General features: G+C 39.3%; 1 protein-coding gene across 1 annotated transcript in view; it reads right to left on the minus strand.

Moving 5' to 3' along the window:
- CENPE (centromere protein E) overlaps window positions 1-22,729 on the minus strand; it is a 466,760-nt gene that overhangs the window by 78,904 nt on the left and 365,127 nt on the right. The window contains 1 exon segment of the mRNA XM_030192156.1: window positions 21,763-21,972. Coding sequence (XP_030048016.1) covers window positions 21,763-21,972 — 210 coding nt within the window.

Consider the following 22,729-nt stretch of genomic DNA (forward strand, 5'->3'; position numbering starts at 1 on the left):
GAGCCGGTTGATGTAGTGTATGTAGATTTTCAGAAAGCTTTTGACAAAGTTCCTTATGAGAGACTCCTGAGAAAATTAAAGAGCTATGGCATATGAAGCAATGTTCTGTTGTAGATTAGGAATTGGTTATTGGACAGAAAGCAAAGGGTAGGGTTAAATGGCCATTTTTCTCAATGGAAGAAGTGAATAGAGTGCTGCCGGGATCCGTATTTGGATCGGTGCTATTTAACATATTTATAAATGATTTGGAAATTGGAAGAGAGGTGACAAAATTTCCAGATGACACAAAAGTATTCAAGGTTGTTAAATGTGAAAAATTGCAGGAAGACCTTAGGAAATTGGGAGAATGGGCATCCAACTGGCAGATGAAATGTAATGTGGACTAATGTAAGGTGATGCACATTGGTAAGAACAATCCGAATCACAGTTACCTGATACTAAAGGTCTACCTTGGGGGAGGGGGGGGAGGGGTCAGCACCCAAGAAAAAGATCTAGGTGTCGTTGTAGACAATATGCTGAAATCTTCTACCCAGGGTGCGGTGGTGGCCAAAAAAGAAAACAGGATGCTAGGAATTATTAGGAAAGGGATGGTAAATAAGACCGGGAACACTATAATGCCTCTGTTTCACTTCATGGTGCGACCTCACCTTGAGTATTGTGTTCATTTCTGGTCGTCGTATCTCAAAAAAAAAAAAAAAAAAAGATATGGCAGAATTAGAAAAGGTTCAAAGAAAAGCCTTTGAAAATTATAAAGAGGATAAACTCCTCTCATATGAAGAAAGGCTAAGGAGGTTAGGGCTCTTCAGCTTGGAAAAGAGGTGGGTGAGGGGGAGATATGATTGAGGTCTACAAAATCCTGAGTGGTGTAAAACGAGTAGAAGTGAATAGTTTTTTTTTTTTAACTCTTTCAAAAAGTACAAAGACCAGGGGACACTCAATGAATTTACATGCAAATACCTTTTAAAACAAATTATGAGGAAATATCTTTTCACTCAATGAATAGGTAAGCTCTGGAACTCGCCAGAGGATGCGGTAACAGTGGTTAACATATCTGGGTTTAAAAGAGGTTTAGACATGTTCCTGGAGGAAAAGTTCATAGTCTGCTATTGAGACAGACATGGGGAAGCCACTGCTTGCCCTGGGATTGGTAGAATGAATGTTGCTATTTGGGTTTCTGCCAGGTACTTGTGACCAGAATTGGTAATGGTTGAAAACAGGATACTGGGCTAGATGGACTACTGGTCTGATCCAGTATGGCTATTTTATGTTCTTATGTTAAGTAATGCATTGTGTTTGTTGGAATACTGTTTTAAAGCTTAATTTGTTTTTGCATTTCAGTTCCTGTTACCTGCCTCTGTTCTCCCATGAGTACTATTGTCACGTTTTCAACGCTGGAACTGGGTTTGTGAGCCCTTGGGCCACTGTCGAGGAGCAGCAGTGGCAGGCAAAACCACCCCACACCAGACAGTAGGCAGAACAGGACTGGAACTCCGGACTGGAGTTGCAGCAGAGGCAAACAGGCAGGACTTAAGCAGAGCAGGTACCCTTAAACTTCACCTGCACTTGGCCACTTTTCACCAGGAGTTGAGCTCCTGGTTGCAGGTGGCCGGCAGGACTTACTGGGCAAGGCAGGACTGGATACCCACTAGGCTGAACCAGGACTGAGGGTCAGAGAGGAAAGGAACATACAGGGACAGCGGGGCAAGGAAGGGATAAGCTAAATGACAGGATTGAAAGCTGCAAGCAGCCACCAAAACAGGGAACAAAGCACTGACAAACAAGACACAGAACTGAAAGCTGCCGAACAGCCACTAAAGACACAAACAGACAAGGACTAGACACAAAACAGAAGAGTAAACCAAATGACAAGCCGGGTCTGGGCAGGCAGCAGACAGAAGAGAAAACCAGGATAGTAGCCGGGTCTGGGCAGACAGCAGAATCAGGCAAGTAACTAAAACAAGAAACTAGACTAGGCAGAAGTGCACAGAGCACCAACATACCAGGCACCTTAGACGATGCAAAGGCAAAGGCAGAGAGATTCCAAATGGCTAATAAGCCCAGCAGCAACTGAGGCTCAGCTGCAACAATCACCAGGCCACTACGGGAGCTGTGCAGGGTCAAACAAGACAGACAAATCCGGCAGCCTGGAAGATCCTAACTGGACTGGGCTAAAGTCTGGAACGGGTGATAGTCAATAGCAGCCACCGGTTCTGGCCACCAGAGGGCGAGGTGAGCACAGACGTAACAACTATTTCATGTCACAAGGTGATCTCTGTCTTCAGTTTTACATTGGACAGACCAGCGGCGTGCACCAAAGGTTGCCAATTAAGGAGCATGTTGCGCACCTTTGCTCACATTTTTAACCACAATTTGGCGTGATGTTAATTACTTCTTTCCTGTCTTTTGCCATTTATGGCTTCCATTCTGGTCCAAATCTCCTCCTGCTCTGATGTGCTTCGAGCTTTCGCCCCATGGCCCCCAGCTTTTAAATCTATCCCCTCCTCTTGTTCTTGCTGTTCTTCCTGTACTGTTACTACCCTCTCTCTTCAGGTGAGCCTTCTTAATGATCATTCATTAAAGCAGAGAGGTCCTCTTGTTGTTGACCTTCTAGACTTCTAACCCTTCTTTGCTTGTTATCCCTGAAAGATGGCTGCACTCATGGGACTCTTGTTTCTTACTGAAGCCCGTCATCCTTATTCCTCTTTCTCCCGCACCCATAAACGTGGAGGGGGCGTTGCTTTCTCGCAAATTTCATCTATATTACTTTCTACCTATTCGACTCCATACTTTTGATTCTTTGTCTTTGAAAACTCCTTATTTTCTGTCTTATTTATTGACCTTCTTCAGCCTCTTTGGTTTCTTTTACAGCATTTAGAGAACCTCCTTTGTGACTTTCCCCTGTCCCTTTGCTGCTTATGGGTGACCTCAATATTCATCTTGACGCTCCCCTCCCCAGTCTAAGAACTAGGTTTTTTACTTTGCTCAACTTGCTACATTTTTCCATTCTCAGTAAGGATCCTACTCAAAAGGCTGGCCTCTGTTTGGAGATAGAGAAGTCATTGACCACCACTTTCTTTTCTTGGACGGATCACTTCTTACTTTTTCTTACTTCGTGTGTAGCCTAGCTCCCCCCCTCCCAACCTTCATTTTTGTCTTCATCTCACCCACTTTCATCATTAGACAAGGCTTGTTTTATTTCTCGCTGTTACTCAGGTGTTACTGGCTTGGACTCAGTACCTCTCCTCTGCGATATTCTAGATCAATTAGCACCTTGGTGTCCTTCTTCTCATGTTTCTCCAGGACAGTTGTGGTTTACCACAGAATTTAGGCAGGCAGGCTCTTCTCTTCATAGAGCTGAGCATCAATGGAGGAAGAACAGATCGCGGCCTTCTCTTGCTTGCTGTCACTCTGCCCAGTATAAATATTGGGCTTTTGTTTGGCGCATTAAATAATCATATTTCTCTAACCCAATTCTCTTTCATGGTAACTATCTTCATCAACTTTTTTTTCCTGATGAATAAGCTCATATCCTGCCTTTATATCACCCAGACACATTTGCTACCTTCCATCTTCACAAGATCTCCTCAATGCAAACCACTTCCACTCTCATTTCTCCCTTCTCTTTTCAACCTCTTCCCTTCGCCCCCTCTCAACCCTTTGGGCTAGTTATTCTCTGGTTCCGCAAGCCATGTTTAGTGAATTGCAACCTTTGACATCTATTGTTTTGGACCCTGTACCTCATCTGCTTGAAAGAATGGTGGTCCTCCTCAGCCCCAATTGATTTGGTATTTATTACCTCCAATCTAGAAGATATTATACCCACATCTTGGAAGATATCTGTTATTTGGCCCAACATAACAAAAAATAAAATGCAGATTGTTCTTCACTTCCCAAATGTTAGGCCTATTTTTAGTCTCCTTTTTTTGGCCAACATAATAGAAAAAGCAGTTCTTCAACAGGTTTCGAACTTCTGGAACAATAAAGCACCTTTCACCCTTGCTAGTTGGGGTTTTGTGACGGACACAGCACTGAAACTGTTCTTCTTCTGCTTAATGATTTAGTTTGAAAGGCAAAACACACAGTGGATCCAAAAAAGTCCTCTCACAATGAGTGTCTTCCTGAACAAGGTCTTTATTGACAGTAGCAGAAATGACCCGACACGTGACGTGTTTCGGCCGTGAGGCCTGCGTCAGGGGTCTATAAAATAATATAATATACAAAGACATGCATAAAAATACAATTATAATTAAAAACATGAATAAAAACTTGAACATCCATATACAATTTCTTGTACAAATTTAGACAAATAAAACATCAGAATGAAAGATGCAAAGTATATATAATAAAAAATATATGATAAAAATATAAGAGTATATGACTTTAAAAGAATAAAGAATATTGAATTATGTAAAGATATGAAATTATACCACATAGAGATAATGAGGACAAGGCATGGAATAAAATACACAACATAATAAAGTATAAATATAGAGGACATACCTAGTATTATCTGTAGAAAAAAGTACCTTGTAGATCAGATGAAAAAAAGCACTAAAGCTGCTAACAACGATATCTATAATAAATATGTAAACGAAGGCATAAATCACTACATACTCTCCATACATACATATACAACAAAATGAAATGATACTGAAAAAAGTGAAACATAGAATATATGGACAGGGATCCCAAAAAATTGTTTTGATGATGGAGAATAATGAAGAAGACCACATGGGTATGAAAATAAAAATAAAAAAATGAAAATGAAAACAAGGCACGGCTGCCAAATGAATCAGCAAATGTCAAAGGTGATGAACCATAAAATGATAAGGATGGGAGAAACAGAAAAAAGAATTACCTGATATTACTGTGAAAAATAGCATATATTAAAAAAGAAGACCATAAACTACTAAGAAAAATGGACCATAACATAGGGGAACCACCTAACTGAAAAATAATATTACCTTTGCAAAAGTGCATAAAGAACCACATAACATGCTGGCAGAGTACACCTGAAGGCCATGTTTAGACGATACTGTCACCATGAAAAATATAAAATAAGAGTCAGCAAAAGTATATTGGCATGTAAAGATAAATAAAGCTGTGCCCACAGGAATGATGACATAAATATCCTCAGTGTAAATCAAAAAGGGGGCAAAATTACAAATAAAAGGTAAATGCCAATCGAAATGAGAAAAAATAAATAAGAAAAATTAATGGGTGTGGGGCATGCTATAAGCTATTACAGCAGCCAGCATAGATATCAGCAATACAACGCGATCGAGCCATGAAAGCGCCAAAGTTAATGCTGAGTACTGAAAAGTACGCTAGTTTATGTAAGGCACCATGCTAAACTCAATAACTGCACTAAATCAGCACTAATTTAAGTGAAGACTTAATGAAAGTTGGAAAGGCAGAGGAGAAATCGATAAAAATGCTTATCATACACAAGAACCCGTTAATACATATGAGAGCATATGAAGACAATATGAAACAATACTATCAACACGGAATATTGAAAAAAATGAGTCTAAAAATGTATATTAACATCTAAAAATATCTAAAACTGTGCCCAAGGGAATATTGACGTAGTTCCCCTAGGTGTAAATCAAAAAAGGGGGGGATTATTGCAGATAAAATATATAACAATGAAAATGAATGGAATAGTCGGTGTGGGGCATGCTATAAACTACTAAAACAGACTACATAGCTATCGGCATTGCACAAGATCAGGCCATAAAAGCGCCTAAATGACTGCTGAGTACTGGGAAGCAAATTCGTTTGTGTGAGGCACAATGCAAACCGCTATAACTGCATTGAATTAGCACTGGTTAAATAAAAGCTAACAGGACTAAGGAAAAACCAATGAAAATGCTTACCGTACACAAGAAAACGCTGTGCTGCTTTGTGAAACGAAATGTATGGCAAAACATGAAACCACCTTCAAGGGAAGGATTTATACCGGAAGTAAAGATGACATCACTTCCCCTGTGATTGGAACGAACCATTACTAAGGAGATATAGCACATGCGAGTGGTGGGGTCGATACTTAATGGTATGATCGATATAAGAGACTCCACTGCTAAAAAGGGGTTAGTGAAGACAATGGGGCGCACATAAAGCTATAGGTGGAATCTAACAACAATAAAACAAGAGATTGGACTATATAAACCATGTGATCCCATATGTAGTTCCAGCTAACTACAGAATACAAATGAAAAATAAAAGGTAAAAAATAAAAATAGCGATTCAATTGTTCGACATGGACAAATAATTTTGTGAAAAAATTTTTTAAACATATATATAGGTCCTCGTATACAATGTATATGCTATAAAAATAAAAATAAAAATGGTAATAATCCTGAATGATGGAACAAAATAATAATAATGGAAATGAAAAAAATGAATATGAAAAACCAAAAAATGTGTAATAGAAAAAAGACAGGCGACTGGGAACACTGAACAAAAATAAAAATAAAAGCAAAAATGAAAATAACAAGGATGATCATAAAAAAGGACTGAAATCCATGTCCATATTGAGTCCATGCGGTGTGGCTGTACCTAATGTATATATAGTTCTCTGTTCTTCCCTTAGCAGTTTCTCATCCATATTACCACCTCTCCAGGACATAGATATTTATTTGAATACAAAAAATTTTAAATGTTCAATTGTATGATTTTTTTCAACCCAATGAGTCACCAGGGGGGCGCTATGTATCTGCCTTGTGAGGCAACTCCTATGTTCTATAATTCTTGTTTTTATGGCTCTCTTAGTTTTTCCTACATAGAGTAAGTCACAAGGACATATTATGATGTAAATAACTCCAGTAGTATTACAATCTGAAAAATGTCTGAGAGTGTAGTTTTTGTTATTATGTTTACTGTGAAATGAAGTGATAGTAAGTGAGTGTTTGCACACTGAACATCTCCCACATGGTATATGGCCAAAGGAATCTCCTCTTGTGGAATGGGGCTCTGGAAGGGTAGAGGGAACCAAAAACTCTCTAATGTTGCGGTTGCGGGCGTGTGCAATGACTGGAACTTGATTTGTAAAGCAGGTATGTGTCTCCAAAATATGCCAATGCTTTTTAATGATGTTTCTAATGCCTCCTGATAAATGTGAATATTTTAATGTGCAAACCAAATTTGGGCTTAGTTTGTCTGGCTTGGCAATCAGGAGATCATTCCTGTTCTTATTAATGGCCCTCTTTAGACTATTATTAACACATGCACGGGGATATCCTCTGGAGCTGAACCTGTTGGACATATCAACAGATTTAGTTTGAAAATCGTCAAAATCTGTACAAAGCCTACGCAACCTCAAGAACTGTGAATAAGGTAAGTTTTCTTTTAATGATCTATTGTGAAAACTAGTGAAATGTAAATAGTTATTCTTATCTGTAGGTTTCCTATATATAGTAGTTTTGAACCCATATGTAGTTTTTTGTATCAAAATGTCCAAAAAAGGAATCTCACTATGGTGATGGTGCATCTGAAAACGTAAGTTGGGGTCCCTGGTGTTCAACCAAGACATGAACGAGGATAAACTATCTATGTTGCCTTTCCATAGCAGGAAGATATCATCTATATAGCGTTTGTACATTCTGATCTCTTTTTTATATGGGTGTATTCTGAGAAATCTCTCTTCAAACTGGGCAACATATAGATTAGCAATATCGGGGGCCATGGCTGACCCCATAGCTGTGCCTTTAATTTGTTGGAAAAAACTGCCATCAAAACCAAAATAGTTCTTAGTAAGGGCAATAGTAGCCAAGGCAAGAATGAAATGATTAGGAATACGTCGCTCATGGGTCCTTCTCTTAAGTGTATTCTCTATTACTATCAGGGCTTCCAACTGAGGAATATTGGTATAGAGAGCTTCTATGTCCAGGGTCACCATAGTAACATCTTCAAGATCTCCATCAAACATTTCTAAAATGTTGATCATATGGGATGAGTCTCTAACGTATGAGTCAATCTCTGGGACAAAGGGTCGTAAAAAATAGTCTACAAACTGAGAGAGAGGCTCTAAAACTGAACCGTTTCCTGAGATGATAGGACGACCAGGTGGGTTATCTAACCTTTTATGTATCTTAGGAAGAGTATATATGGTGGGGATAGAAGGACACTTAACTGTAAGGTAATTTTTTTCTTTAAGAGTGATATACCCAGCATCGAAAGCAAAAGACACTAATTCTAATATGTCTTTCTGAAGTTGGTCAGTAGGATCTTTTTCCAGTTGGATATAATATTCTAAATCAAAAATCTGTCGGTGTATTTCCATGATATATTCTTGTCTGTTTTGTATAACAATAGCTCCACCCTTATCTGCTGGTTTTATGACAATATCTCGATTCTGAGAAAGTGTTAATAAGGCATTGTGCTCATCTTTTGTAAGGTTGTGATGAGCCTTACGATTCTTCCTTTCAAGGCGTTCTATGTCTGAAAGAACACACTTGTAAAAAGTGAAAACCACAGGATCTGGAGGTCCAGGCGGTATCCATTTGGATTTACCTTTGATCACTGAGGAGTCTTGATAACCCTCTGTATTATTAGAAAAAAAGTTTTTAATCAGTAATTTCCTATAAAACCTAAACATGTCGACCCTTGTCTGGAAAGAATCATATCTTGCCGTAGGGACAAATGAAAGGCCTTTCTTTAAAATGTTTAATTGATGCTCTGAAAGAATGGAATTTGAAAGATTGACTATGGGAGTATCATCATTTTCCTCTCTCATATTCAATATTGTTGGTTGTATCGGTTGTGATAAGGATGGCTGCTGCCTCTGGGTCTTCGTCTTGCCCTTCCTCGATTGTAGCCCCGGCCTCTTAGTGGTGGCCCTCTGTATTGTCGTGATTGTTCTAGAAACGGGGTCCTCGTGGGCCAAATTTGATCTAAAAAAGTAGTAGAGGGAACAGCTGTTGGAACATTGGTGGGGCTGGATAAAGGGGAAGTAAAACATTCATCAGAGTCACTCCTAATGCGTTTATTATTTCTCCTACTGGGTGACTCTATATTTTCTGCTGGTCTCCTAGGTCTTTGATGAATGTCACTAATCATTTGTTTAGAATCATATTCACTTTGAAAACGTGGCCTAGATTTATATTGAATATTTCTAGTATTCCTTTTAGGTTTAGACCAGGGATAAATAGGACCCCTCCTATAGTCTTCAGAATCTCTATGTAGTTTATTGATTTTACTCTTTTTTATTTCATTTCTAAAACTATCCATCCGTTTATTAACATCTATTATAATCTCATCAAACTTTGGATCAGTATTTTTTAATACTTCTAATTTTTCATTAACAAATGGTCTTAAAATATCATTCCTTTTTTTTGACGTTTCTATAATAAGAATCATCAGATCAAGTGAACACTTGTTCAGAATAGAACACCACTGAGTGAGGAAGTCCTCATCATCAGTAAACAAGCGAGGTTCCTTCATAATTCTGAGGCCCCTAGGTATCTTTTTATTCCTACAATATTGTAATAAAGTAGCATAATGTAACTCATTTTGTATTATAGATTTATTATTCTTAATCATATCTGTCCATAAATCTACAAGAGATACACCGGGACATTCTTCTGCCTCTAATGGTGTAAAATCTTGCATTAATCTTTGTAACCTCTCGCCACTGAAGCTAAGGACGTCATCCCATGGCTCGAAGGCCATGGTGTACCTCCAAGTCCAACGAAGCAAACGCCCACAGAAGGTGAACTCTCCACAGGAAAACCAATGAAAGGCAAAACACACAGTGGATCCAAAAAAGTCCTCTCACAATGAGTGTCTTCCTGAACAAGGTCTTTATTGACAGTAGCAGAAATGACCCGACACGTGACGTGTTTCGGCCGTGAGGCCTGCGTCAGGGGTCTATAAAATAATATAATATACAAAGACATGCATAAAAATACAATTATAATTAAAAACATGAATAAAAACTTGAACATCCATATACAATTTCTTGTACAAATTTAGACAAATAAAACATCAGAATGAAAGATGCAAAGTATATATAATAAAAAATATATGATAAAAATATAAGAGTATATGACTTTAAAAGAATAAAGAATATTGAATTATGTAAAGATATGAAATTATACCACATAGAGATAATGAGGACAAGGCATGGAATAAAATACACAACATAATAAAGTATAAATATAGAGGACATACCTAGTATTATCTGTAGAAAAAAGTACCTTGTAGATCAGATGAAAAAAAGCACTAAAGCTGCTAACAACGATATCTATAATAAATATGTAAACGAAGGCATAAATCACTACATACTCTCCATACATACATATACAACAAAATGAAATGATACTGAAAAAAGTGAAACATAGAATATATGGACAGGGATCCCAAAAAATTGTTTTGATGATGGAGAATAATGAAGAAGACCACATGGGTATGAAAATAAAAATAAAAATAAAAAAATGAAAATGAAAACAAGGCACGGCTTGCCATCTTGACTCTTCTAGGAGTGTCCTTCTGCTTCAGCTTTTGATTCTATTTTAACCTGTTTTAATCTCTATTCGCTACCTGTGCACAGCATTTGGATTTCCTGCCTTACATTTATGCTGATGGCATTTAGCTTCTGATAGCTCACGATTCCTAGGATTCCGCTTTTCAATTGACAGTGAGCTCTCACCTGGACCAGTTATGCTCTTGGTTTAGTGATAACAAGATCTTTCTAAATCCTCAAAAATGTGTGGCTATCTGGTTTTTGTCATGGCTGTGGCTGTGCCCCTGCATCCAGACTCACCTTTTTCCAGTGATCTGGCTCTGTTGCTTCTCCAGGCTGCCTTGTCCCTGCATTGATGCATCTGCTGCCTGCAAATTCCTTTATAAAGCACCTTGGAACTTTCATGTTTTGCCTTTGTAAGAGGTCTCTTTATCCTGTCTTTGTGTTTCCAGTTTGGATCTAATTCTTGCTTGGCTTTATTCTTGTATGCCTTGCTTCCTACCTGGCTTTGTTCCTGTGCGTCTTGTCCCTGTGTTTCTGAGTCTTGTACCTGAAAACCTTGCTTTTTTACTCCTGTGTAGTCTTGTTCCTGCCTATTTGTTTCTGAACCAAGTTCCTGAAACCCTTGCTTTTGCAAACCTTGTTCTTAAATGCTTTATTCTTGTATGCCTTGATTCCTGTCTGGCTTTGTTCCTGAGAGTCTTTGTCCCTGAATTCTTGTTCCTGCGTGTCTTGCTTCTGAACCTTGTTTCTGAAAACTTGGCTTCTCCTATAGCCAAACCCTGCACCTGGTTTCTGTTACAGTTTGATTCTGTTTCTGGCTCCTGCTTTAGTCTAGCTCTGCTCTTGACCCTTGCTTCTCTTAAACCCTGTTCTTGCTTTCTGCTAAAGCCAAAGCTCTGTTCCTGGTTCCTGCTACAGTCACGCTCCATTCCTGATTCCTGTTCCTGATGCCAAGCCAAGTCTGTTCCCGATTCCTGTTAAGCTAAGTCCTGTTCTTGGTTCCTGTCAAGCCAAAGCTCCATCCCTGGTTCCTGTTCCTGCCAGGCTAAGTCCTGTTCCTGGCTTGTTTATAGTCTTGCTTCTGTTTGTTCCTGTTGCACTTCTAGCCTACTCCTGCTTTGTCTTTGGTCTGCCCTGCTTGTCTTCTGCTTCAGTTTCAGTCTTGTCTGTACCAGCCCTGCTTGTATTCAATCATGCCTGTTACAGCCCTGCCTGTCTCATCCAATCCAGTCCTGTCTGGATCCAGTTCTTGCCTTTTCTGGACCCCGTTTTAATCCAGTTCTGTGTCTTGCCTTGTATAACCTGGGTCCCAGTCCCAGTTTTAATCTAGTTCCGAGTCTTGCCTTGTCTGGGTTCCAGTTCTGCCCCTTTGCCTTGCTTTCCTTGCCTGGATCCAGTGCATGTCTTGTATATTGTACCTTGCTACCTCTGCTTTGCTTTAGTCCTGTCTTGTCTAGCCTAGTCTTACCTTGTCTATTCCTGATTTGTTCTGACACTTGCCCTGTGACAGCCCAACTGACTTGTCTGTCACAGCTTTGACTGTGGTCCAAGAGCTCACTATCCCTGAATCTGTGGCAGTTTTCTCCACAGGCGCCTAGGTAGGTTCTATTTGCTCTCTCAATATGTAGGTGGTTTTCACGGCCAACAGTGTACAAGGTAAGTAATTTGGTTTTCTCTGAGAACAAATAAGATAGCAAGTCCTCACAACATAGAACTCTCTATTCAATGGGGATATCCTGAAAACCCTGACTGGTTGGGTATGCCCTGAGGACTGGGTTGAAAACTCCTAGGGAAAAACATAAAAGTCTGTTTGCCACAAAAAAATTGTTGGTGTCTGCCTGTTGCAACACTTTTTATGATGGTCATAGTCCCCATTTTGTTGAAGACAGTCTTTAGCTTCTAGTGGAGTATCTTCTAGAAGACAGGTCAATTGTGATATACTATCAAGTAGAATCAAGGAAGTCAAGGTTACCTTTCCAATATCAAAGTTATGAAGGCAAAGGACTCAATGTTGGGATGCAAGAAATTCCCCTAATCCCCTGCATGATTTGGATTGGAGAATTCTCTAGTTTATGGGTCTGCTTAGGGACATAAGTGTCCTATTGTGGATTAAAAACTGGTTAAAAGTTAGAAAACAGAGAGTACGGTTAAAAGGTCGGTATTCTCAATGGAGAAGGATAGTTAGTGGGGTTCCCCAGGGGTTTGTGCTGGGACCGCTGCTTTTTAACATATTTATAAATTACCTAGAGATGGGAGTAACTAGTGAGGTAATTAAATTTACTGATGACACAAAGTTATTCAAAGTCTTTAAATCACGGGAGGATTGTGAAAAATTACAAGAGGACCTTACGAGACTGGGAGACTGGGCGTCTAAATGGCAGATGAAGTTTAATGTGAGCAAGTGCAAAATGATGCGCGTGGGAAAGAGGAACCCGAATTATAGCTACATAATGCTAGGTTCCACGTTAGGCATCACTGACCAAGAAAGGGATCTAGGTGTCTCCCCTCGTTCCTTCTCACCTAGTACTTCCCTCGCCCTTGTCTTGTCTGTATGTATTTTTAGATTGTAAGCTCTGTTGAGCAGGGACTGTCTCTATGTCATGTGTTCAGCGCTGCGTGCGTCTGGTAGCGCTATACAAATGTTAATAATAATAATTGATGATACATTGAAACCTTCTGTTCAGTGTGCTGTGGTGGCTAAGAAAGGAAATAGAATGTTAAGTATTATTAGGAAAGGAATGGAAAACAAAAATGAGGACGTTACAATGCCTTTGTATCGCTCCATGGTGCAACTGCACCTCGAATATTGTGTTCAATTCTGGTCACTGCATCTCAAAAAAGATATAGTGGAATTAGAAAAGGTGCGGAGAAGAGCGACGAAAATGATAAAGGGGATGGGATGACTTCCGTATGAGGAAAGGTTAAAATGGCTAGGGTTCTTCAGTTGGAGAAAAGCAGGCTAGGGGAGATATGATAGAGGTCTATAAAATAATGAGTGGAGTGGAATGGGTAGACGTGAAGCATCTGTTTACTCTTTCCAAAAATACTAGGACTAGGGAGCATGTGATGAAACTACAAAGTAATAAATTTAAAACAAAGAGAAAATCTTTCTTCACTCAGTGTGCAATTAAACTCTGGAACTCGTTGCCTGGGAATGTGGTAAAGACGGTAGCTTAGCGGGGTTTAAAAAAGATTTGGATGGCTTCCTAAAGGAAAAGTCCATAGACCATTATTAAAATGGACTTGGGGAAAATCCACTGCTTATTTCTGGGATACACAACGTTTGAAAGGCAAAGCAATTTACTACAACAGTGATAGATTTATTATTGAAGGCGTCTCATACTGTCACATAGACATTATTATGTCATACTTCTTTCAAGCTTATATGATTGTGACTTTATGTAATCATAGACCACCTCCAGCCAGCAGTCCACACTATCTGCTAGTAGTGAAACATCGGTATCTATATACCAGTGTGCTTACTGTGATATATTTAAAAAAAAAATTTTTTTATGTGCACTACTGTTCAAAGATTGAAACACTATTGGAATAAATTTGATTATAACGCAAAAAATCAACTTATCTTAATGTCTCTGGAGATTGCAAGCCATAATCTTCTTGGGCCTTATACTTATGCCTTAGCCCAGATAAAAGATATATGCCCTTGAGAAAGCAGTAGACCGCGAAATAGGTTCCTGTCGGGCTGACAACGATACCGGAGACTTAATTAATGTCTGATAAGCTGCTCTGGAAATGTATAAGGCCCAAGAAGATTATAATATGGCTTGCAATCTCCAGAGACATTAAGATAAGTTGATTTTTTGCGTTATAATCAAATTTATTCCAATAGTGTCTCGATCTTTGAACAGTAGTGCACATAAAATTTTTTTTAAAAAAAATGTATCACAGTAAGCACACGGGTATATAGATACCGATGTTTCACTACTAGCAGATAGTGTGGACTACTGGCTGGCTGGAGGTGGTCTATGATTATATAAAGTCACAATCATATAAGCTTGAAAGAAGTATGTCTATGTGACAGTATGAGACGCCTTCAATAATAAATCTATCACTGTTGTAGTAAATTGCTTTGCCTTTCAAACGTTGTGTATTTTTACAAAAATATATAAGGTAGAGCATAGCCATTTCTTGCTCATTGTTTGTATTTCTGGGATAAGCAGCATTAAATGTTTTGTACTTTTTTTGGGATCTTGCCAGGTATTTGTGACCTGGATTGGCCACTGTTGGAAACAGGATGCTGGGCTTCATGGACCTCTGCTCTGTCCCAGTATGGCAATACTTATGTACTTAAGTTCCAAAGGAGAGAACCACACTTGCTTTGACCAAAATGGTATTATAAAAACCACGGTTCCCTGGTTCTGTCTCAATTTCAGAAAAGTCTTCACTATTAGGGGTACTGAAGGATATGTTTAGAAAAAACCCTTCCCACTAATCCAGTAGGAAGGCATTCAAGGCTAGCTTGTTATTTGTCCCTGTTCTGAAACTGGAACAAGGTACTTTCCGCTTTTCAGGGTGTACTCCACCTCCTGAAAAAAACATTTAAGCCACTCCTAGGTTTATTTATTTATTGCACTTGTATCCCACATTTTCCCACCTATTTGCAGGCTCAATGTGGCTTAGAAAGAAATACAATTGGTGATTACAAAGAGAGAGCAAAGAACAAGAGGATCTGATTATGCAGCTGTACAGTGAGAGATTCTGAATAATGGAGTGTGAGGGTTGTGTTCAAGTTGTTCTGGGTTCTCTTGGTAGGCTTTATTAAAGAGTCAGGTTTTTAAAGCTTTGCGGAAGCTATTTAATTCGTTGATCATTTTCAGGTGAGTTGGTAGTGCATTCCACATCTTCGTACTCATATAGGAGACGCTAGACGCATGTGTGAGTTTGTACTTGACCGCTTTACAGCTGGGGAAGTGTAGGTTGAGAAAGGTGCGGGAAGATTGTTTAACATTTCTGGGTGGAAGGTCTACTAGGTCTAGCATGTAGGTCGGGGCATCTCCATGAATGATTTTATGAACAATCATGCATATCTTGAACGTGGTATGTTCTTTCAGTGGGAGCCAGTGTAGGTTCTTTCTCAGGGGTTTTGCACTTTCATATTTTGTTTTTCCAAAAATGAGTCTGGCTGCGATATTCTGGGCCATTTGGAGTTTCTTGATGGTCTGTTCCTTACAGCCAGCGTAGAGTGAGTTGCAATAGTCCAGGTGACTTAGTACATTCGAAAGATGGCTCTTGGGAAGAAAGGTTTTACTCTTGAGTTTCCACATGGACCACTTGCTCTACTTAATTATAAATCTTTGTACTAAATACTCATTAAATTTATGACCTTATCATTGTCTCTAAAATTGATCATCTCAGAGACATGATTATGGGAAAGTGAGGAATCCTCTCCATTACTGCCTACTCAGCTTACTATTCTAGAGTGTCATGAAGAGGTGACAGGGTTGCTGGGTTTTCTTCTCAGATCTTCTCAGCCACAAAACTCCAATATTCTGCCTTACTCCAAATGACTTTTCAAGATTCATTCTAATCCTGCTATTTACTTCTTGTATATTGTGCACCATCAGATTCCATAGGATGGGACAACCTCTGTCAATCTCTCGCAGATGCTGTTTTAAAGTTTCCAGATCTGCTCATTGTGGGAGATTTCTATATACATGTTGACTCCTGCTGCTGTTCCAGAGATGTTCAATTTCTATCTACAGCCGACCAGAAGAGCTGAAAGTATTTGGAATACACGTAAGACTTCAGAAACTCTATATTCTTATAAGGTGAATCAACAATTTTACTTTTCACAGGTAAGAGAAGCCAAGAAATACAGCTCTTTTCTTTGTTATCTAAGCTTACTGGTCACAAAACTCCTACTGATAATATATCTTTTCTGACAGGGAGAATCTAGCACAATATTTCTACACAAAGATTGCAACTTTGCAATCTACTTTTTCTGCTCAGTCTCCTGTGGAACAATTTTCCACTATATTGCAGGATTCTACCCAATCTGTCAACTTTTCAAAAAGTGACATTGTCTTCATTATCTAAACATCTTACAAAAATAAAACCAACTACGAGTGCTCTATAGAGAGGCTCTGATGTGTAGAACAGTGGTCTTATCTGGAGCTAAGATCCACTGCATCTTGGATCTTAGCTCCAGAGATTCTTTCCCTCCAAGCACATAACAGTGAGCCTCTCCTGTAAATCTGTTTTCAGGTCTGATGTTCATATTAATGGCAGTCTGCAAGCTCCAGTAGCCATGTGAGAAGTTTTCAATGTCATTGCAAAAGTGTCGTACCTTGATCTGAAGACATTTCCCACATCCCTTTCCTGAGTTTATTGGCTGTCTCTGCTATTTCCAGCGACACCTTATGCCATAAGTTCTCAACTGGATTGTGATCTGGAGACTGCTGGCCATTCACTTGCTTCCCTCAGTTCATTTTCTTCCAGTCTGCCACTGTTTTTGCTTGATGGTATGGAGCATTCTTATCCTGGAAGAAGTAATCTCTGAGAAATAACTGCTGAGCTGATGGTAACATGCACTTGGTGAGGATTTCAATGTACATCAATGATGTGAAATTTGCCACCTTCGTAGGCTGCCATTCATCCCCAAATCATTGCCTTTATAGGATATGTAAAAGATTCAGTACTCTGGTATATAATCTTCTCCTGGGAACCTTCTCAAAAAATGTTTTTTTTCCATGATTTCCAAGGATGTATAATGTGCTTTCACCAATAACACTTTCTCCCCCATGCCTTCTTGTTCCAACTGGAGTATTTCTTTTCCCATGCCATACGTCTTTCTCTCTGGTCATCTGTCAGCAGTGGCTTCGTCCTTGCCCTGTAATCTCTCCGTACAAATTTCAAGCTTCTTCTCCTTAAAAGCTGAAGTGCAAACATCAACCGAGCATTTCTCTTTCCATTCTCTGAGTAGTTAAGGAGAAGTGAACTTCCTGTTGCTCAAGGATATCCTGAGCAACACATGATCCTCTCTCTCTTTTTTTTTTTTTTTTTAAACTTCTTAGGCAACCTTTTGGTAATTCCCACCAAAAGATAACTCCCAGAGCTATGCATCTACATTTCTATTAGAAGACATATTTGATTGGTTCATTTCAATCCTAGGCAAACTGCAATATATCTAGCAGAACATGTATAAAGTACCATAAAATTTCATAAAACCATTCAAAATTTGTAATATTAATTTCTGAATGAAATGTATGCTATGTATGTTTCTGTGACATACTTTGTGAGCAAACTAAACATGCAAATGAAGTTTTATTTAGGTGATGCAAAACTTTCACACCACTGTAAATTTTTAAATAAAAATATATAAAAATAGCCAAGAAAATACTATATTGTTGCCGAAAGCATCTATAGTCCACAATAAATAATAATAAAAACCTAGACCTTAAAGTACACCTAAAAGAGAAAGGAAATACCAAAAGGGAATTTTAGACAGACATGAGCAGCCTGTAACATTAAACTGTTTTTGATACATTTCTTCAATCTAATGATGATAGCACTAGCCAAGTCCTTATCCAACCAAGGCCTCAATCCTTTCATCTATGCAGATGACGTCACAATATACATACCTTACAAACATGACCCGACAGAAATCTCCAATGAAATCAAGCTCAGCCTAAACATCATGGACTCATAGACAAATGCATTTCAACTAAAACTCAATACAGATAAAACACACTGTCTCATTCTCTCATCCCAACAAAATAAGAACAAATTCACAAACAAACACCCCAGACTACACCCTCCCTATCTTAGACAGCCTGAAAATCCTCGGCGTTACTATCGACCGTAACCTCACACTTGAGGGCCAAGTCAACTCTACAATAAAGAAAATGTTCCATTCAATGTGGAAACTCAAACGGGTGAAACCATTCTTCCTGAGGGAAACATTTTGCAACCTGATACAATCAATGGTACTAAGCCATGCAGACTACTGCAATGGAATTTAGGTGGGATGCAAAGAACAACTCATAAGAAAACTTCAAACCGCTCTAAATACAGCAGCCAGGCTTACAGTGGTGGAAATAAGTATTTGATCCCTTGCTGATTTTGTAAGTTTGCCCACTGACAAAGACATGAGCAGCCCATAATTGAAGGGTAGGTTATTGGTAACAGTGAGAGATAGCACATCACAAATTAAATCCGGAAAATCACATTGTGGAAAGTATATGAATTTATTTGCATTCTGCAGAGGGAAATAAGTATTTGATCCCCCACCAACCAGTAAGAGATCTGGCCCCTACAGACCAGGTAGATGCTCCAAATCAACTCGTTACCTGCATGACAGACAGCTGTCGGCAATGGTCACCTGTATGAAAGACACCTGTCCACAGACTCAGTGAATCAGTCAGACTCTAACCTCTACAAAATGGCCAAGAGCAAGGAGCTGTCTAAGGATGTCAGGGACAAGATCATACACCTGCACAAGGCTGGAATGGGCTACAAAACCATCAGTAAGACGCTGGGCGAGAAGGAGACAACTGTTGGTGCCATAGTAAGAAAATGGAAGAAGTACAAAATGACTGTCAATCGACAAAGATCTGGGGCTCCACGCAAAATCTCACCTCGTGGGGTATCCTTGATCATGAGGAAGGTTAGAAATCAGCCTACAACTACAAGGGGGGAACTTGTCAATGATCTCAAGGCAGCTGGGACCACTGTCACCACGAAAACCATTGGTAACACATTACGACATAACGGATTGCAATCCTGCAGTGCCCGCAAGGTCCCCCTGCTCCGGAAGGCACATGTGACGGCCCGTCTGAAGTTTGCCAGTGAACACCTGGATGATGCCGAGAGTGATTGGGAGAAGGTGCTGTGGTCAGATGAGACAAAAATTGAGCTCTTTGGCATGAACTCAACTCGCCGTGTTTGGAGGAAGAGAAATGCTGCCTATGACCCAAAGAACACCGTCCCCACTGTCAAGCATGGAGGTGGAAATGTTATGTTTTGGGGGTGTTTCTCTGCTAAGGGCACAGGACTACTTCACCACATCAATGGGAGAATGGATGGGGCCATGTACCGTACAATTCTGAGTGACAACCTCCTTCCCTCTGCCAGGGCCTTAAAAATGGGTCGTGGCTGGGTCTTCCAGCACGACAATGACCCAAAACATACAGCCAAGGCAACAAAGGAGTGGCTCAGGAAGAAGCACATTAGGGTCATGGAGTGGCCTAGCCAGTCACCAGACATTAATCCCATTGAAAACTTATGGAGGGAGCTGAAGCTGCGAGTTGCCAAGCGACAGCCCAGAACTCTTAATGATTTAGAGATGATCTGCAAAGAGGAGTGGACCAAAATTCCTCCTGACATGTGTGCAAACCTCATCATCAACTACAGAAGACGTCTGACCGCTGTGCTTGCCAACAAGGGTTTTGCCACCAAGTATTAGGTCTTGTTTGCCAGAGGGATTAAATACTTATTTCCCTCTGCAGAATGCAAATAAATTCATATACTTTCCACAATGTGATTTTCCGGATTTAATTTGTGATGTGCTATCTCTCACTGTTACCAATAACCTACCCTTCAATTATGGGCTGCTCATGTCTTTGTCAGTGGGCAAACTTACAAAATCAGCAAGGGATCAAATACTTATTTCCACCACTGTATATTTGGAAAAACGTGATTCGAAAGTGCTAAACCCCTTCGAGAAAAGCTACACTGGCTACCAATCAAAGAACATATTGCTTTCAAAATCTGCACCCTGGTCCATAGAATTATCTACAGAGAAGCCCCGGGTTACATGACAGACCCTTGTAGACCTACCAACAAGAAACACAATCAGATCAGCACGAACATACCTAAATCTCCACTACCCAAGTTGCAAAGGACTCAAATACAAATTAACTTATGCATCCAGCTTCTCCTACATCAGCACACAAATGTGGAACGCACTACCAAAAGTCGTGAAAACAACGTATGACCACCTAAACTTCCGGAAATCAATAAAAACCTACCTGTTCAAAAAGGTATACCCCACCGACCCAACCTAATTGCCAATACCTTGCAACACAATGAAACCTAAGCCTGTTAACAGCCATTGCATCACTCTTCCTCTCTACGATCCCCCAATGTGTCTATAACACATGAACCTTATTCGACCACAATATCTCTTTGTATTTGTTCCTCTGCTGGAGATGGCAAACGCCTCTACGGTACTATGTAAGGCACATTGAGCCTGGAAATAGGTGGGAAAATATGGGATACAAATGTAACAAATAAATAATATAAAATAAAATAAAATAAATAAATAAAATATTTTCTCTAGTCTTAAGGGCAAACTTCTTAGTTCATCCACATAATCAGACCTTAAGTGGGTGTCTCACATCTTGAACACCTCAATGTTAAGAAATGTTTCAGTATCTTAACATTAAGACAAAATATCAAACACAATTAGCATGCTAATATTTAAGACAGCACTGTTAGATTTCCCTGAAAAACACTCCAAGAATACGCCTCTAAGCACAGGTGTTTGATGTTCAAATGCTTTATAAACCATGCTGAATCTCCCATTCCCACTCATTGTTTTAAACGCTCAATATTAGATTCTTTTTCCTCCTCTCTCTGATTTTCACCACTGTTCCTACTGTTATTGGTAACAGAGAATGTATTGTGTGCTTCAACTGACAAGCATTAAATGGGGGAAGAAAATCTGCTACAAGGAGAGTGAGACCAAGCCAGTGGTAGACTGAGGGTGCTGGGAAAGAAAGAGCATTGACTTGAAGAGGTGGTAGGGACCAGGACAGTAGCAGCATGATTAGGAAGCAACTTGCCACAATTCAGCAGGAGATTGTAGCGCTATAGAAATGATTTATAGTAGTAGTAGTAGTATATTAGGTAACGGTTAACAGATATGATAAAATGGGGGAGGGGTCTTCATTGTTATGTACAACATTTAATCTGAATGGCTTATATAACTGTATTCAAAATTCAAGGCATCAATGTTCTGAATTACCGATCAAGAGACACTGTAAAAAAAAAAAAAAAATGGAATCTATAGTTGTGTTGATACTTTAAGCTGTATCTGAAATGGCAAGAGGCACACAAATCTGATACATTTCAAACAGCAGCTAAATAGCAACCTGAACTAAATTTCAGATGTGCCAAATAAAAAAAAAAAAAAAAAAAGGAGACCATGACACAGAGAACAAAACTATGAAGATGTGGACATGGAAAAAAAAATATTTGTTTTGTCCTACTAAAGTATAATATACCACCACAGTTATCATATTCATACCAACCATTACACTAGTCACCCTTACTTGCAATGTCTTGGCCTGAAGCTGTGTCACTTGTGTAATTCTCTTGTTTTCTTGCTGTATCCTTTCAAACAGTGTTGTAGCATCAAAATTACAATTGGTACAACCTTTCAAGAAATCTATGATGTTTTCTCTAGCATTTACTTCTTGTTGTAGATCAGTCCATATATTGTTGAGAGTTTGTTCCACTTCTGACACATCTTCTGTTATTTTCTGCAATACAACACATTTTTTTTGGAAAATTTTAATTAGTCAATAAACTGTTCCAAATTTTAAAAAGAATCAGTCTTACAGTATGAATGTACTGGTAATGTCATGAAAAATGGTTCTGTATTGTACCGCATCACCATGGCATATGAATTGAATGTGTAAAGAAAAATGAATCCAAATCATTAAAGCAGATAAACTTTAAAAGGGTAGATGTGTTAGGCTGGTGTAACAAAATGTAGGTGGCACCTCAGACTAACCAATTTGAGGCATGAGCTTTCGAGAACCAAATGTCTTTGTCAGATGTGCTATTCGGCAGGCCTAAAATAATTGTACAGCTTACGTGTATAGCAGCAATATTCACCTGCTATAGAGATCTGTGCTTCTTGCCCTTGCTCTGCCCTTCCACTATATGAATACATAACAGCATCTACTATGGAGGAACTCACTTCCTATTTTGATGGCATTCACATTTCAATGGAGTGAAATCTCCAGACTACTGGGCCTATTCATAGACAAAGAAGCCTAAAAGGTTGGTCATAAACTTAATATGACCTGGCCACCGGCAGCCAGTGTGGTCTCAATGGTCCTTTAGTTGAGCTTTTGACACCAGCTTCAAAACAGAATGTATTCAGTTCATTGGCAAGAAAAGCTGGGATTCTCTCAACTAGGCCTGGAGTACTCTTTTACAGTTGGAACCATTATAACCTTGTTCTGGATATTTGTAATCATGTGGTGATCAGTAATAGGCAGGGCTTTTTTT

This window comes from Microcaecilia unicolor, chromosome 2, assembly GCF_901765095.1.
Source record: "Microcaecilia unicolor chromosome 2, aMicUni1.1, whole genome shotgun sequence".
NCBI lineage: Eukaryota > Metazoa > Chordata > Amphibia > Gymnophiona > Siphonopidae > Microcaecilia > Microcaecilia unicolor.